The 17994-nt window shown below is 43.1% G+C and overlaps 2 protein-coding genes across 2 annotated transcripts; one reads left to right on the top strand and one right to left on the bottom strand.

Annotated features, from left to right (window-relative positions):
- Positions 1-1756: 1756 nt before the first annotated feature.
- cacnb2b (calcium channel, voltage-dependent, beta 2b) lies at positions 1757-12799 on the top strand. The gene is made up of 14 exons (XM_068748864.1): positions 1757-1804; positions 7337-7402; positions 7664-7786; positions 7887-8026; positions 9003-9064; positions 9159-9184; positions 9413-9493; positions 9617-9675; positions 9780-9889; positions 10163-10171; positions 10699-10850; positions 10986-11081; positions 11173-11346; positions 12086-12799. Exons 1-14 carry the CDS (start codon positions 1757-1759, stop codon positions 12797-12799), a joined length of 1860 nt encoding a protein of 619 aa, XP_068604965.1.
- A 1335-nt stretch (positions 12800-14134) lies between these two features.
- LOC137904456 (zinc finger protein ZFP2-like) lies at positions 14135-16043 on the bottom strand. The gene is made up of 2 exons (XM_068748637.1): positions 15157-16043; positions 14135-14988 (listed from the first exon to the last, which is right to left on the bottom strand). The coding sequence occupies exons 1-2, from the start codon at positions 15969-15971 to the stop codon at positions 14319-14321; spliced, it is 1485 nt and encodes a 494-aa protein (XP_068604738.1). The 5' UTR covers positions 15972-16043; the 3' UTR covers positions 14135-14318.
- Positions 16044-17994: the final 1951 nt, after the last annotated feature.

The raw sequence follows: 17994 nt of genomic DNA, 5'->3' as shown, positions 1-17994 counted from the left end.
TGTCTTTTATAAAGACAGATAGTGGGCTGCTGTTACACTTCTGGGAGAATGAGTGAATCATTATATTTTTATTTCAGATTATGGATTTGTGTGCTGGGTAGGTATCCTACAAGCTCTTACATCAGCTATGCCATTTCTAACAGAAGTTAATGGCTGTAAGGATGAATCCTAGTGAACTTCTCCCAGGTTTTTCCTCATGTGCTGTGCGGCTGATTTGGTTTTTCATGAAATATAAAACTGATAAATGGATTGCCGTGACAAAACCTGCAAAGTTACAGCAGATACTAATGCAGAATTTGTTTGTATTGTCCCTTTGGGATGAATTGTACCATTAACTTTTCATCTACTGCCATCCTCAGGCCAGAATTGTAATTGTCACTTACTTTTATATGAACACATGCTAAACTTATGACATATCTACTTGCTTCACCTGCATTTTAATATTCATCGATAAAGCCTGAAAGAGTCACTAGAATAGCTGTTGACTGTAAATAATAATAAAAATCAAAATGTTTACTTTTAGAAAAAAGGATATTTCTTTTGGAAACAGGCTGAAACTTTCTCCCTGTACTGACAGCCAACTGTTTTTTGAAATAACTTAAAAAGAAAGAGATGCTTTTGCAGCTTTGCGCAACAATCTCTATGTGTCCCTTCATTTCTCTCTCAGTGTAACATAAAAAGAAGAACGAGTGCAGCAGCAAAGAGAAAAAGGTAATGACAGGAAACAACAGTGGAGGAAGAGGAAGCAGACATGGTCCGAGAAGAAGAAAATGAGGAGGAAGGGAGGATGTATCGAGGAGGATGGACAGGATGGCTAGGGGAGGGAGAATGGGTGGTTGCTGTTACGGGTGGAGGCTTTTATATATCTGGGAAGCTGGAGGCGCATTTGAATTCAGGCTGTGTGTCTCCTGCGCTAGTTGAATATTACCTGCTCTAGCGTGGCGACAGAGGGAGAGAGGGAAAGCGGCGAGCATCAGCTGCAGCCTCCACACACACACACACATGCATGCATGGTCACAACCACAGCGCAAGGAGTGATTTAGATAAGCAAAAACGCGACAGATATGAAAGGATCCTTCAGAGAGAGAAGCAGCGTGGTGGCGCGAGAGATGCTGGAGGAGAAGCTGCAGCACCGGTATTTTTGAGGAGGAAGGAATTGCAGAGAACCTGGCAATATTTGTCTCTGGACTCTAAGGGTGGGCTTACAAGAAAGAGGTTTAAAGGGATATAAGCAATGTGAATGAGACCAGAGGGCAGAGCGACAACCACGAGAAAAAAAATAAAAATAGTTCATGCACCAAGACTGTAGCTTAACACAGAGAGGATTCTGACTCCGGACTCAGAGAGAGAATTAGGATGGTAGGTAAACAAAGGATGTCAGATCTGACATGATGCGAACGCACAGGTGCGAAGCAAGACATACAGACCTCTGGGATTCCCAAGCACGTCAGACTGGTTCCCAGCACAGTCACTGGATTTGGGATCGATTGGATCCCCAGAAAACGCAGGACTTTGAAGATACTGTGAGATGGTTTTTGCATCCTATCACCCGGACTAATCTGAGGAGATAACGTTTGAGAGGGAGCATCCATTGCCCCCCAGGCAATCACATCCGGCAAGAACTATTGGATGCAAGAGATTCCCTTGTGGTGTCCCCTCTCAGGCTTAACACCTGAGCGTGAGCCTGGCGTGAGACGACCCACCTCAGAGGCTCCATCGGCGTGTCCCCTCCTCTTCCCTCCCCCTGGATGTCTTGATGTATTGCTGTGGGCTGGGACACGGGCAGAGAGTGCAGTCCATCTATGTAAGTGACACGCACAACCACATTTGCAGCATCCATCCTCAATAATCTCATGTGGATGGTATGACTCTGCCGTTTCTTTTCTTTTTTTTTCACTACGATACAAAGTTTAATTCAGCTACAAAGCAAAAGAGCCAATTAGAGTTAGTTTTTAATTCCGTATCAGCAAATTAATTTAATAAATGGCAGTTTTTTCTCTTATCATCCATGTCTGAGCTTTCTGAAGGAGGAGAATAGGGGGAGGGCATTATCTAATTTGCAAGATAGGTTTTACCGTCCTCTAAATAACAGAGGAGCACCAAGGACAGTCTCACTCCATTTCTCCACTTTTATATTTATTTTTGTCTTTCCACTAACTCTCTCTTCCTCTCCTCACTCTTCCCTCTGTCCGTCAGCCATTGCTTTTCTCTTCATGTGTCCGCTCAGTCTCTGATTAGTCCCGTTGGAGCTGATCCTCCAGTCTCTGAGTCCTGTCTCTGACTTCAGAGGACCCTGTTATAGCCACATGTCTACATAAAATAGGCTTACTGTTAGTTCAGAACTCAATATGTTGATTCCATCCAGAAGGAGGGCAGGATTGCCAGGCTGTGGCACCATGGCGGAGGGGCATCAGCCAGATATTTTGTTGCATATTTATAAAAGGCTTTATGGAACTGAAGAGAGGTTACACCACAGACACGGCAGCTGACAAGGAGAAGGAAGAGGTGGATTCGAGTGGATGGCTGAAGGAACTTTCATATCTGCCTCTGACAGGCACTTTAGGCGCTCTCCTATCTTTGTTTCCTTCTCCCACTCCTCCTACATCTTGTCGGTTTTGGATCATGTTCAGCTGGGTGTGATTGGAGGACGATGCTTCAGGCAAAACACGAATCTGGTGTGGGGTAGTTGGAGCATGAGGAAATCAAATGAAATGCCCGTCTCCACAGCTGAGTGGGCTGCTGCTGCTGCTGCTGAGAGTGGACTTGTGTGTTTGAGCGTGAAGACGCTGAACATTTTGGAAATCAGGCTCTTGGCCTTTCCGCCCACAAGCCATGTCAAGAGTGCCCAAGAACAAAAATGTCTCCTGGGTGAGTACTGCCTCTGCGGTAGACGTTTTCATCACTTCTTGCTCTTCTTTTGTTTGGAATTTGTTCGGATGCAAATGAATACATTTACGTTTGTATCTCAGGTCTATGTTTGTTTTGTAGCTTTAGATGTTTGTCTGACCCAAAGTGCTTGGTCTACGCTGCAAACCAAACAAATCCAACCGTGCATGCTTCGTTTCTGTTTTCAGTTATGTAACACTCACCCAAAGCTCTCTCTGGAGATTTTGGGACTTCACTCTATCACCCATCTGCTGATGAAGGACAGGGTGAAGTGGAGAAGGTTGATTTGCTGTGGCGACCCCTCACGGGACAAGCCCAAAGTGCAGTCTTATTAGTAGTAGAAATACATGGAAAAGTTCAACCAAATCCTCTTGAGTACTTTGCACTCTCCCACTGACAGTTTACAGACAGCACCATCAACTAACAGGTGTCTCCATACTTGCTGCATTCGGTAGTTATTTTGGGTGTGTTTGTGTTGAGGGAAGGAAGATGTCAAGATGTCCTGCGTGACTAAACCCTCAGGTCCTCAAGTCTCCTCAAAGGACAAAACACGCTCAGCATCTTGGTTTAAAGCCAAACTCGAAACAGAGAGCATGTTTTCCAATGAATTCCAAATAAAAATGCGTGAATGTTTCAGCGCCTTGAGTGCAGCAAAGCCTTGTGGCGTTAATATATAGAAACACATCAAGCTCTGTAAATGAAATGAAATGAAATGCTTTTATTAATCATCATCTGCTGACACACACAATGAAATCGAATTTAACACACGCATAATCACACCTGAATGGCGGATTTGAGAACAGAGCGCGCGGATATAAATGAATGACTCTTGGTGAAGTACATGATTGTATGGATGTCGGCTACAGAGGAATTATGGCGTGCTATCTTTTTAATCCCATCTTTCGGATCGAGGCCCTTCTCCAATTTGCGCAACCAAACCTCAGGAAGTTGTCGGGACGCGCGCACTTACTCCGCGTGAGCGTCCTTATCACGCGTCCTTCGCGCGGCGGAGAAATAAGCCTTTAATACCCACAGGACTCGTGAAAGGGTGACCCACACGCATCTCACAATACAGATTGAAGTGAAAGCCCCCCACGCCACTCGCTCGTGTCTCCGCCAGTTTCCTGCGCGTCGCGATTTCTGGAGAGATATTACGCACAAAACGGTGTTTTCTTCCTGCGTTTTGTGGTATCAGCGGATATAGTGGCCGGTTTTGTCGGTAGACGACACAGTCTGGTGGAATACGTGTCCACGGTGAGCGGATTAATTAATCCGGTCCTTACAACCGCGGAGTAACAGAAGTGGAATGCTTTGACAACCATGCCACCCAAGAAGAAGGTAAATACGGAATATACACGTGTGTTTCGTGTGTGTGTGTGTGTGTGTGTTTTGTTTGTCAGTCCGCGCGTGTCTATGCATGCACAGGAAGGATAGGAGAATGCACCATCTGTTGCACCAGGCGTTAATCCTTGTGTGGGGCCTGAACGCATCATTGCACTCAGTAAAGCAGTCGCTGTGCACAGGGCGGATGGGGATGAATCTCTGCTGGCATATATCATGTGTCCAGATGAAAACCACAAGATCAGAGCGAGTTACGTAACTGATGGGGTGTGAAGATCAGATTAAATCTCTTCTCTCGCCCCTTTCTGTCATTTATAATGCGTCACCTTCCTGAAAGCACTGAAATTCTAGATGTTTATCTTGTTGTTCACTTCACAGGCTACAGGTTTGGTTGGTCCAACAGCAGCAGGCAAAGACTTCCACAGCTTCATTCATCCTTTTGGTGCTTTTTTTTTTTTTATTAGTGTCACGTTGAGGTTCCAGAGCCAGAATCAGTATCATTAATAATGGCATAACCTTCTGGATGTGAAATATTATGTCTGCTGCAAACACACAAAAAAGGAGGTTAGCAAAAGGTTCTACTGGTTATTTCTCAATCCAGATAGAGATAATAATCTGCTGGCACAAATCTGCAATCTTTATAACTCTGAATGGAAGATTAGAGTAGGGACTAAGAAGATATTGTGTGTTTTTTAAGGTGTGACTGGCTTCTTCTTTTTCTTTCTTCTTCTTTCTTTCTTTCTTCTTTCTATCTTTTCAGAATGGCAAAAATAAATTAACACAATCATTGGTGTCTCAATCAAAAAAAAGGTAATTATTTTTCAGAAGACAGATTATTAGTATGAGTAAAACTTTCTGGATGTCCCACTGTCTTGGTATTACGATGTGTTGGTTAGACCTGGCCCATCACTTGGTACCTAGAATAGGAAAAGCCTCTTAGTAGCTGTTACTGGGGCATCACATGCCGGTGCTTGCTCCGCTTCCAAGCACCGAGTTCAGCAATGAGACGGCTGGACACTCTGGACTGTTTCACCACACTGAAATGATGTCAGGTAGCAATGAATGAAACAATCTGATTTCAAATGACTAGTCTATCCCCTCCTTTTAGTGTTAAAACATAAATGAGACATAATGCCCTGCAGACTGAGACACAGAGAGGGACAAACAGAGGGAGAGAGAGGAAGTAGTAAGATATGTTTATACAATGTAAATAACCAGTTGGAGAGTGAGGAGCGCAGTGTGTCATTGGAGGATATGCCAGTAGTCTATACGACAGCTTAATGATATGGATATTGTATTTCCCTCTGACTGTCAGGGAGCCGGAGCACATGGCAGCAGTCTTGGCTGCCTGTGAGGAGTTTGCATTTGTCTCTCCGTCTCTCTAAAGCTTAGATTGACACACAATATCTTAATCTGCTTAGTCGGACGCAAGCGTGACCCAGAGAAAGAAAGCAGAGCTCAAATACGCTATCGTATTTTTGGATTTATATCCATTTTGGTCTTTAGTGATCTGAATGAGAATTTCCTGACTGATTATGTGGTATTGCTCCGTATAGGTGCTATAAAATATGGTGCAAATACAAATGACCAAGTATTAATGATTAACACGTAAAAATGCGGTTGACCTCAAAGAGGATCAGCGTGACGAGACAGACTTCATTGTTCCTCGGCAGCAGACAGAACCAGCACAAAAAAATATGTGAACACCTCATCAAAATATCTCAGCCACAAACATAAGGCACATCCTTCTCTTTGAGACCCAGCCCAGCCTTCAGTTTGTCCTCTGGGGAACCTGCAGTGCTCCGGGCCAGCCAGCTGGCTCCTGGTGGTATACTGATCATTTTAGTTTGAGGATGGAGATTGTTTTCTCCTATCACACGCCATTCCTAATGTCCTTCCTGGCACGTGTCGAAAAAGCTGTGCAAAGGATTTTGAGTCACCTTCAGGTAGCTTCGTCATCGTTTCTCTCCTTCTTTTACCCACCTTTCCAGCCAGTTAGTTAAGTTACTGGCATCAAGGAAGGATGGAGGAGGAGGGACTGGCATTACACACAGTGTTCTCCATCTGCACTAAATAAGTCTGTGTTTTTATCACAAAGTTTGTGATGAAAAAACTTCAGTCGGGTCACAACTTAAACTATTTTACAGAAGAAAAAAGCATGAAGGCCTTGAATAAAAATTGTTTGATAGTTACAGATGTCTTGTTTATTGAAATAATGGATGGATTTATTAGGTAATACACATGTCTTCAGACAAATGTGTGACTAAAATATTAAACCATCACAAAAACATTCATAGACAAAAAAAATCTAATCATTCATTGAAAGAGAATTATTTTTGCATCTAAATCTAGATTCTAGATGATTGCAAAACCTATTCTAGAGCTGCTCTTTCGTTTGGAGAGAACAAACGGTTGCATCAGACATAACATTCATTTTAACATTAGTCATTCACAATCAAAAAGAGGAAAGTGCAAAATTCATCTACCGGTAATTTCCAAATGTTTGCTGCCCTTTTCTAAATGTCAAACCCAACTTGTTTAATTATTCAGTGCGGGGCATTTTATATGACTGGCTGGGTGACATGGCTTGCAGCAGGCGGGTGCAGTGAGAGCAGTTGTCTGCACCAGCTATGGGTAAATGAAGAACAACTCTGCCCCAGGAGATTTATTCCCTCCTCATCCTGCTGAACTCTCCGTCTTGACATTGTCTAATCTACATCCCACTGTCCCACCTTGTTATCATGTGTGCAAATGAGAAGGTCCCAGAGGGGGAACAGTGAAGTTACAGGGAATCGCCGTAAAGAAAGTAGATTACTTCAAGTACTTAGGTTCAACAGTGCAGAGTGATGGAGAATGTGGAGAGGAAGTGATGGATCGTGTGCAGGCAGCTTGGAACGGGTGGAGGAAAGTTTCGTCATTAATTCCAACATACTTCTCTGTATTTCTTTCTGTTTCTTTTGCTCTTGTCTCTTTTTGTTCAAGGTACATTTTCTGTTTCTCTTCAAGAAAATTGATAATGATTACATTAGCTTATAGGGCAAGCCACAGGAATCAAATCAATGCAAAGAACTGATCAAACCAATTCAACGACTCTTTCTCTCTTCTGCAGGGAGAGCGTCAGGACTTGGATGGAGTTGAGGAAAGAAACGCTCAGGTGCAACTCGAGAAAGCTAAGGTACTTGTTTTTTACCCTCGCCGAAGGGGAGGCGTGGGTATTGCAATTGGGTCTGTTTGTCTGTTTGTCTGTCTATGCGCATAACTCAAAAACTAGGGGCTTTGATTATGCTCTATTTCACTTTTGTGACCGCATGTAATCAAAAAGTAATCATGTTATTTTATCAAATGTAGTTGTCTTGTTAAAATGTAAGTCTAGGTGAACTGCTGTGACCTCTGATAGAAATCCCGTTTCGCACCAACACGTGTCCTGTGTCCTCAGTACAAGCCTGTGGCATTTGCAGTACGTTGCAACTTCTCTTACACGGCAGCAGACGACGACAACGTTCCCGTGCCAGGCCAGGCCGTTGTCTTTGAGGCCAGAGACTTCCTCCATGTCAAAGAGGTGTGGAACACACACACACACACACACACACACAGACAGCCCCCCAAAAATGTGGCTGGCATTATCAGTGCGAACAATAACTTTTTTTTCTACTGAGCAGAAGTTTAACAATGACTGGTGGATCGGCCGGCCTGTGAAGGAGGAGGGTGTAGTTGGCTTCATCCCCAGTCCGGTCAATCTGGAAACCATTCTCATTAGAAGAGAAGTCCAGGCGAGGAAAGCTGCCAAAGCCTTAGCTACGTACGTCTACATGTTTCTCTTCTCCACTATCTTCAGGGTTAAAAGTTACTACTTACATCCACGCTGTAGCTTGCTGACTTCATTTCTCTCCTACTCTCTTGTGTATTAGTGTGCATGAGTACCTCACAAATAAAGACATGTGAATACTTGTTAACTCTATTGTTACTCGTATTCATTCAAAAGTCATATTACGTTGGCTGCTATATTGAAATTATTTACTTGATCCGTCAAAGAAATCAATCATTGTCATCATTCATGACTTAACATGCTGTTACGTTTGATACAAGCGCCACTTAGGGTTATTACAGATCTTTTATTTTATTTTATTTTATTTCAGTGTAACTTAATTTCATGTGGTATGGTTTAACTCGCATGCAATTGGTCTGCATGTTTCCTCATCTGCTAAAGCACGACCGTAAAGACTACAAAAGTGGCGCCAGTTAAAATAGAAGTGCACCGTCAGGTTTTAAATCATAACCTTAGTTTTTGGCTGTCGGTCCGGGTCCGTGTGGGACGGACCCGGACCGACAGCCTCTTGTTGCCCGGATGAAAATCTGTTGCCACGTTCCACCTGATTGGGAGCATGAACATCCAAATAAAGAGGAATAAGAAAATAGATGAAGCTGTGAGAGTGCAGAGCGTCACCTGAGGATGTGAGAATATAGCTGCAGTACATGAGGGGTGCCAGAGGCAGTTTATTCTCTTAAGTGAAATGAGTCCTTTTAAGGCCATAAGTAACACGTCTAGTGGATCTTGAAAATGATGTGTGTGTGCTGATCACGTCAAGGGATTCAGCCTGTAAGCTTTGTATAGCTCATGTTTATGATATATATCAAATTATTTTATTGTATGGAAGCAGTGTGCTCTCTTTTTACCATGACAAGAACATTCGTAGACAGAAAAGATGGCTGCATTTTTCTCTGGTTGTCTTTTTAAGAAAGATCTGAGATAATTCAAGACTTTGTTCTTATTGCAGAAAAGCAGCGGCTCAAGCAGCTCAAGATTTGAACTCAAAGAAATACACTCCTCCATCGCAAGGTCAGTGCGTGCAAAATTTTTGCGACACTATTTTATGTTATTGTTGATTGCAGAGATAACCTTGGATACCTTTCTGATTGGTCCTTATGAACAGCCAATCAGCAGGTGAAAAAGAAACCGGTAAGTGATGGAACATTTGCTGCTCAGTTGACATTTCTAGTTTTTTCTTATTACACTGTAACAGCCATGCAGACGGACTGTGTGAAACGTGCTGGCCTATCAGTGGACAACTGAATTTATGATCTATTTTCAGTAAAAGAAAATCGAATTAAATAAAATATTGCATTCACAGACACTCACCTTCATTGTAATAGCTGGATTAAACTTGTCTTGTCTACGTGGCCGTAGGGAGAGCAGGTGTCTATGTACGACGTCGTGCCTACAATGCGTCCTGTGCTTCTAATGGGACCTGCGCTGAAGGGCTTGGATGTGAGTCTGTTTCCTGTGAAACCTATTCTGCTAAATAAATGCTGGTATTCTTTTTTTATTTATTTTTTTACTTTTAATAGTCAGGAATTTTATTTAAAATCCATGTTTCCCATGTCATTCCAGGTTACAGATATGATGCAAAAAGCCCTATTTGATTTTTTAAAACATCGATTTGAAGGCAGGTAAGTTCTGATTTAAGTCTTCAGCATCAGACCTTTCATATGTAAATAAAACATAATGAAAACCATGACTGTGTAAGCAATCCATGTTTCTGCCTCCTCTCTAGAATTACAATTACACGGGTCACAGCAGACATCTCTCTGGCTAAACGATCCATCCTCAACAACCCAGGAAAAAAGGCTTTAATTGACCGGACAAACACTCGCTCGAATTTAGGTAGATGGTTTTGCAGCCTTCTGTCTCAATCAGAAGGCTGCAGTCGTGCTACCATATTATTGTTATCACTTTTATTGTGGATGGATATGATCGGAGTGCACCTCATCAGACAATTCCGATAGTATCAATAACAGCAGTTCGCGTCCCATTGTGACGCTCCTTGTGTTGTCCCTTAGAAATTTTCACCCACTTGCAAAACAAATTAGGTTGAAATGTGGCATACGACTTACAAGGTTTTCTTGGCTTTTGTCTTTCTCATTGCTCTCATCCCAGATGCTGCGGGTATGTATGACTGAAAGCTCTGGTAGTCCATGTCAGTCTGAATGCTCCACCTTTGCTCCTTTCATCACCTTTTAGCAACGCTACCAGAGATTACGCGTTGGGTAAACGCATACGGCACAGGCAGACTCTGCTGTGATTTGTTTTTAATGGGCTAAAAGATCTAGGTAACTCAAAATCCTCCATCTCCTCCATGACCTGCTTTCTTTATTTTCTTTAAATTATTCCACCTGGAGTTATTGAATTGAAGGGGAAACATCAAGATAAAAAAAAAATGCATCACTTATTTTGTTGGTCTCATTAAGTAGGCATTGTTCACAGATCTATGTGGTGGTCGTGTGGTAGGTAATCAAGTTTGGAATCCTTTTCTTCATTGAAAGCTCCACAATAAATGTACGTTCTGGTAAGAGTCTTAAGCCATCGGGAAGTTACCTGCGAGACAGCTTGTTTTAGAAGAAAACAATATGTATATTTGATGGACTTCCTGGAACTGCAGTGGCAAACTCAGGTTTTTACGTCTACTTTTGCAGCGCAGATTCAGGGGGAGGTGGAGCGTATCTTTGAGCTTGCCCGTAGTCTGCAGCTGGTGGTTCTAGATGCTGACACAGTCAACCACCCACTTCAGGTGTCTAAGACCTCACTGGCACCAATCCTGGTCTATGTCAAGATCTCCTCACCAAAGGCAAGCTTGTCCAGTGATCATTATCGCCTTTGACTGAGTAGTCCTCAGTTCTCCCTTAGTAGACAGGGGGTTTAAAATGTTGACAACCTGTTCTTTTGTTCCTTTTTAATCCTCATCTTCACTTCTGTTGTGTAGGTACTGACGAGACTGATAAAGACAAGGGGGAAATCACAGACCAAACATCTTAATGTTCAGCTGGTGGCCGCAGACAAGCTTGCTCAATGTCCAGCTGTGAGTGCCATCTAGTGGCCACTGCCAGAAACAGACTCAATATTATCTATCTGTCTATCTATCTGTCTTTTTTGTTCTCATTTTCTCATAGGAAATGTTTGACGTCATCTTAGATGAGAACCAGCTAGTGGATGCCTGTGAGCACCTTGCTGATTATCTGGAGTCTTACTGGCGAGCCACACATCCACCCGAGATGGAGCCTGCCAATGCGCTGATGGCCCAGCTGGCTGAGAACACACTGCCCACCAGTCCTTCAGTAATACCGGTACCCAAGACACAGATGCATGGATGACAAATGTTGCAGAAAGAAAAAAGATAGATCGAATGCCATTTCCATGCTGTCATCTCATCCCACTCGCATCATCCTCGCTGTCACAGTCTCCTTATTCTAGCCTGCTGTTAAGTGTTGAAAACTGTTAGTAGGACAGTAAATTACGAGGTCTGCTGGCATGTCAGGACTTCATATTCTGCTGCATGTTCATATCTTTCCATTTATTCAACTAACATTTTCATTTTCCCTTCATCCTACTTCATTGGAAAGTTGAAGAAATGAGGGGTCTAACTGGTGAGTGAGCTGCCTTCTTGTTCTGCCAGCAGTCTGCAGTAATAGAGATACTTGAATGTGTTTTAATATTCATAAACATTTTTGAAGGCCAGTAATTACGGAATGAATGGCAGTAAAAATATATATATATAAATCAATCGACAACTAAATCTTTAATAAAAACAAACGATTTTTTGCACAAATAATTGTAGAGAGTGGTCAATACTAGTCTATTAATGAAACTGAGTTCTCATCCAAAAATATTCAACTCTCCTCTGTTGTGTTGCCAGTTTACTCATTTGAATGCTTTAATAACAGCAACAGTGTGGCTTTTTCTGTATGTGTGGAACTGCAAAGACATGTGTGTAGGTAAAAGCATATGGATTTGGGTACTAAATAGTTTGTGTTTCTACATACGCCTGTATATTTGTGACCTATACATTGCATTTTCTTGTCCCAGGATGGGCAGAAAAGCAAGAAGTCTGCTGCCCCTAAGAGAAAGGGTTCCCGGGAGAACCATCGAGAGCAAGAGGCCCGTTCAGTCTCAGCACAGGAACAGAGGACTAAGGAGGGCCAAAAAGAAGAAGACGAAGAACAGCTCCTGAAGACTGAACCAAAGAGACCCCAGCACACCCACCACCACCATCACCACCGCCGCCGCCGGATGGAGCATCACGGCCGCGCCGAGCACAATCAAACATCCACTGGCCTGGAAGAACACTCGAGCAGGGATTATAGACACAGGCTTTCCCTCAAGCATCTGCCTGATGAGAGACTGGAAGTGGTGGAAGATATGGTGGATGAGGCTGGGGAGGAGACTCAATATAACCAGCGGGGTCATAGCCAGCACCATCGCAATAGTAACCATCACCACCACCAACACCACCGGGGGAACAAACAGCCACATGTCGGGGAAGACTATAAGCAGGAGCACAATGAATGTAACCAGCCGCACAGGCGTCACTCACATATTCCACCACAGACCCACATGGATAAATATCCTCCACACAATAATCACAGCGATCACAACTACCAGAACCACCAGAGCATCAACAGGGACAGAGAAATAGGTAGAGAGCGATTCAAGGACAGAGAAAGAAAAAAAGATAGGGGTCGAGGCAGAGATAGAGACAGAGATGCACAACAATGGTGCAGAGATTCCTGCATACATTGACAACTGTGTTGTAGCCTCAACGGGTTAATGCATATCAACTTATAATGCATTAATGGATAGGGTAGAGTGGTGATCAGCTCTACGGATGATGACCAATCTCATATTTTTGTCTATCATTTATATAGTCGATTTTTGTCCCTTGGTTTTACAGTTTTAACAAATTTAACAAAGCAGTTCATGCATTTCTCAAAACAATTAGTGAAAGCTGTAAAACTTGGTGGATAACCTGCAAAAGCACGGCACTTGCTCAAAATGGATAGTCCATTCCTCAAAAAGTCTTGAAGGATGAACAATTTTGACACTGATCTGTGCTACATGCTGGATACTCTATGCATCTCATAAAATATATTGCTTGAATACAATCCCTATGCATTTGTACATACTTCATAATTGCCTTGTTAGGTTAATGGAGAAACAAACAGAAAGCCTATTGCTGTTCGAACTTGACCTGCTTGTGTGTGATTGCTCTGAGTTGGCAAGACTGAATGTACTTTGATTTGTTTCGTATTTTCTTTTTCTTTTTTTACATCATTCAGAAGTAAGTTTCAGAAAAATATGCATTCTGTTGTTCAAAATGATTCCAATTTAGAGCTGAATTATGTGTTAAGGTATATTTATCTGATGTCAGAAAATCTAATTTAGTCACACGGTCCAGCAACAAACAAAGGTGAATCAAAAGCGATTTGCTAGTCATTTTTAACTTTATTCACACAGAACTCACACCATCGTGTTCATCTGGTACCCAGGATGAAAAGCATCAGGTCACTTCACTGATATGACCTTGGATTTTGAACTGCAACATCTTTTCTGAGGTGTGTGCTTTGACTCTTTTTCTACGAGTGAGTGAATGTTTTTCTCCCAGACCCGCAGCTAATTATTGTTGGTGATGTAATTTCATCGCTGTCCTTTCTGCCACACTCGGAAACCCAAAGAGTAAAGAACCGAAGAGGACAATGGAAAATTCCTTCCTTTCACAAGATATTCCCAGTTGTCTCTTAGTTCTCAGAACAAAAGGTTTAGTACATTTCTAAAAAAAAAATGGAAGTCATGAATCAGAAATTAGTGCCACTAGTATTCAAGGAAAAATCTCTGCATGGATGAAAATATGTGATCTAATTGTGGAACTTTAGAAAAATTGCCAATTCCTCCTTGTTGATTCATCAATTCAGTTATTTAACTCAATCCAACATGTTGCTCACAAAAAATATTTACACCAGTTCTCACAGCACCACCACCAGCAATGATACAACTAAGCAAAAATTCCCTTTCCCCCGCCAAAACCCGCACACACATACAGACACCGCATACACATACATGAATACATACATGGTTTCATCTCAAGGGGCTTTATCCTTTCAAAGAAATAAATAAATAAAAACCACAGAAACTGAACTGTTGCCTGAAAGGATCTTCTGCTTTTGGTCAAATCATAAACACAATATATTTTTTCAACAAATCTTTCCAGTCCACTGGTCCTCGCCAGTGTGGGAAGACCTTCTGTGATGTTTCCCACGTTCGACTAATTTAAGGCTTCTGTGTGGGTTCTCATGTGGATTGTCAGCTTATAATTAGCACCAAAATATTTCCCACATGTTTTACACCTGCAAGGTTTCTCACCAGTGTGGGTTCTCATGTGGACTGTCAGACACCCATTATGTCTGAAATGTTTCCCACACGCTCTACACCTGTAAGGCTTCTCATCTGTGCGGGTTCTCATGTGGAACTTCAGATAAACAGTTCGTGTAAATCTTTTCCCACATGTTTCACACCTGTAAGGCTTCTCATCTGTGTGGGTTCTCATGTGAACTCTCAAAGCACTAGGCTGTCTGAAAGGTTTCCCACATGTTTTACACCTGTAAGGTTTCTCACCTGTGTGGATTCTCATGTGGGATGCCAACTGACTACTGGATCTGAAATGTTTCCCACATGTTTTACACTCGTAAGGCTTCTCGTCTGTGTGGGTTTTCGTGTGGACTGTCAAAGTACTACGCTGTTTGAAAGGTTTCCCACATGTTTCACACCTGTAAGGCTTCTCATCTTTGTGGATTCTCATGTGAACTGTCAAAGTACTATGCTGGCTGAAATGTTTCCCACATGTTTCACACCTGTAAGGCTTCTCATCTGTGTGGGATCTCATGTGGACCTTCAGATAATCACTTTGTCTGAAATTCTTCCCACATGTTTCACACCTGTACGGTTTCTCATCTGTGTGGGTTATCATGTGTAATGTCAGATGAGAAGCCCGTCTGAAACGTTTCCCACATGTTTTACACTCGTGAGGCTTCTCATCTGTGTGGATTTTCATGTGGGCTGTCAAAGTACTAGGCTGTCTGAAAGGTTTCCCACAGGTTTTACACCTGTAAGGCTTCTCACCTGTGTGGACTCTCATATGGGATGCCAACTGACTACTGTCTCTGAAATGTTTCCCACATGTTTTACACTCGCAAGGCTTCTCATCCGTGTGGGTTTTCATGTGGGCTGTCAACTGGCTCCTGTCTCTGAAATGTTTCCCACATGTTTTACACTCATGAGGCTTCTCATCTGTGTGGGTTTTCATGTGGACTGTCAAAGTACTACGCTGTTTGAAATGTTTCCCACATGTTTCACACCTGTAAGACCTCTCATCTTTGTGGATTCTCATGTGGACTGTCAAAGTACCATACTGTCTGAAATGTTTCCCACACGTCTCACACTCGTAAGGCTTCTCACCTGTGTGGATTCTCATGTGGTCTATGCAGTGTTCATTTCTTGCAAAAGCTTTGCTACATGTGGTGCAAACATATGGTCTCCCTTTTCCATTCTTTTTGCTGTGGGATTGAAGCGTGGGCTCAAACTCAACATCCTGTTCACATGTCTCACTTCTCTTATCGTGGCTAGTAGATGCATGACAGCTGTTAGAGAACAGCAGCTGGTCAATGTCTGCTGCTCCTACCACAGAGACAATAACTGGCATGAGAACTCCAGACTCTTCCGACGCTGCATCTTCCTCAGATTTCAGGTACAGAGTCTGATCGTTGCTGTGGTCTGTTTCTTCACAAGTAGGACTCAACATTAAGGTTTCCGTCTCCTGCTTCAGTCCAAGCCGCTCTCTCTCCCGACTGGTGGGGATTTCTTCCTGCTCCTCTTTCACATGTGGAGGCTCTGGGTCCTCTTTGTCCATAGTGGAGTTCATCTCCTCCTCACAGAGCTGCTGATCAGCAGGAACCTCCTCCTGCTCCTCCTCCTTACAGACGTGTTTCGGTGGACAATCTGGAGGACAGAGAACAGAAGAAATTGGACGCTGCTGTGATGAAACAAATGTAGACATGCGAGGACATACATACCCCGTGCCGCTGCGCTGGCCTTGGTTTCGTCGGCTGTGTTGGTGACCGTCGCCCCCGGGCCCTGGGCTGGTTCTTCTGCGTGTGGCTCTGGTGGGACCCCGGGGGTTGTTTTCGGGTTGCTGTGGCGGCTTGGGGTGATCTGGGGGGCTCGTGCTGCCATGGTTGGGTCTGGGGTGACTGCTCCTTTCTTAGGTGGAGGTTTCATGCATGCCAGATCCACCACTCCACAACCTATTGAAACTCGATTTGAGAGTTAACTCCGCCCACAGATCTCTGAGTCAGTGGAGGTTGCTGGGTCAGTGTTTGTGGCTCTCACTATGCTCTCCCTCTTCTTCCTCAGATCTCCTGAGAACTTGGTGATCCAGACTTTCCTCTCGAGACTGATGAGAACCTGGTGTATTGGGATAATTATTGGTTATGGTTGGATGAAATGGATAGAATCAAGGAGCACAAATAAATCCATTGCACTTTCTTTTCAGAACACTGTATTTGTCACTTTGTTTGTCCATGTTGTATGTTCACTGCGGTGTGCGCAGCCCTCTACGGCGGTAAACAGGTAATAAAACTAATAGAATATGAATAGGCTAGTCTGCCAAGAGGGCAGGTGACGGTCACAATCACAATAAAAATAAAATTGCATAGAACTCTAACAGTGACTGACGTTATTTACGTCATTTTGGTGAATTCTGCCTCTCTTCATAGCTCTTGAACAGAAAACGGTAGGAATGTGCTTCTTTCACTTTAACCTTTCATTTGGGCGGTTCGGTGTTTGCGTAGTCAGAGTGCATAATGTTCTGTGGGCCTTGAAATATGGGACAAAAGGAGCAAAAGCCGCCGGCACTGAATGAGTTAATTACTAACATGCTGAACATTCTTCCCATATCTGTGTCTCTGTCCTGCCAGCCTGTACAGATCCGCCTGTCCCTCTCTACTGTCTAACCATACCGGTTATCATGGCCTTTGCCACGTCTACCTTTGCCTCCCGTCTCACCTCCCTGTACTCCTGTTTACTCTCTTATGTCCCACTTATTCTGAGCTAACCTCGTTTCCTGTATACACTTCGGCACTTCCAAAAAAAAAAAAAAGAAGAAAAACAAAACTTCGGCACTTCCCCATTCCAACACCAGGTGTCCTTATCGCCTTTCCTCCCAGTAAACACACCCAGTACTCTCCTACCTGTCTCCGTGATCGCCATATCTGTTGTATTCCAGCCTTCTGGAAGCGTCTCTTGCCCACGAATATGTCATTTAAACGTTCTATGCAGTCGAGACACGGACAAGGCGGTATCGTTTTTACTTACGGTGAAATAATGCACACTATCTTGGGCAGTCCGTCTCCGCTACCGAATGATTTAATCACTTTAAAAAGTCTTGTAATCATACATTTATCTAGAGAGGGGGAAAAAAAGTTTAAACAAACTGTCTAAAAAACAAACTCAGTTCAGGAATACGGTCTTCGTGTTGCGATGAGACGCACGCCACGGGAACTAACCAAGCGAGTCCGCTGTTTGGTCACGGGATGATGACGTCATTGCATTACCCAGCAAACTCTGTTCTACGGAATGGCCAATCCGATCTGTTAACACGCCCTCCGACGTGCTCACCGTGGCGCCATTACTAAGTGTTGGAGTGATGAAAGTAAACAGCCGCACATATGGCAAACATCATGCAAAAAGTGTCAATAATAAAACAAATCGGAAAAGTAGCATTACCAGATAAACGAGCTCAATATGACACTGTGGATAATGCTACTTGGAAATATACATTTAATCCTTTATTACAGAGAGAAACCCGTTTATTAAACATGTACTATCATAACAATCATGTACATGTCGTATGTGTGCATCTGGTGTATTGCTATTGTGTAGCCAGT

The sequence above is a fragment of the Brachionichthys hirsutus genome, chromosome 15, assembly GCF_040956055.1.
Source record: "Brachionichthys hirsutus isolate HB-005 chromosome 15, CSIRO-AGI_Bhir_v1, whole genome shotgun sequence".
NCBI lineage: Eukaryota > Metazoa > Chordata > Actinopteri > Lophiiformes > Brachionichthyidae > Brachionichthys > Brachionichthys hirsutus.
Note: the sequence above shows the minus strand (reverse complement) of the source record. Positions and strands in the feature narration are given on the sequence as shown.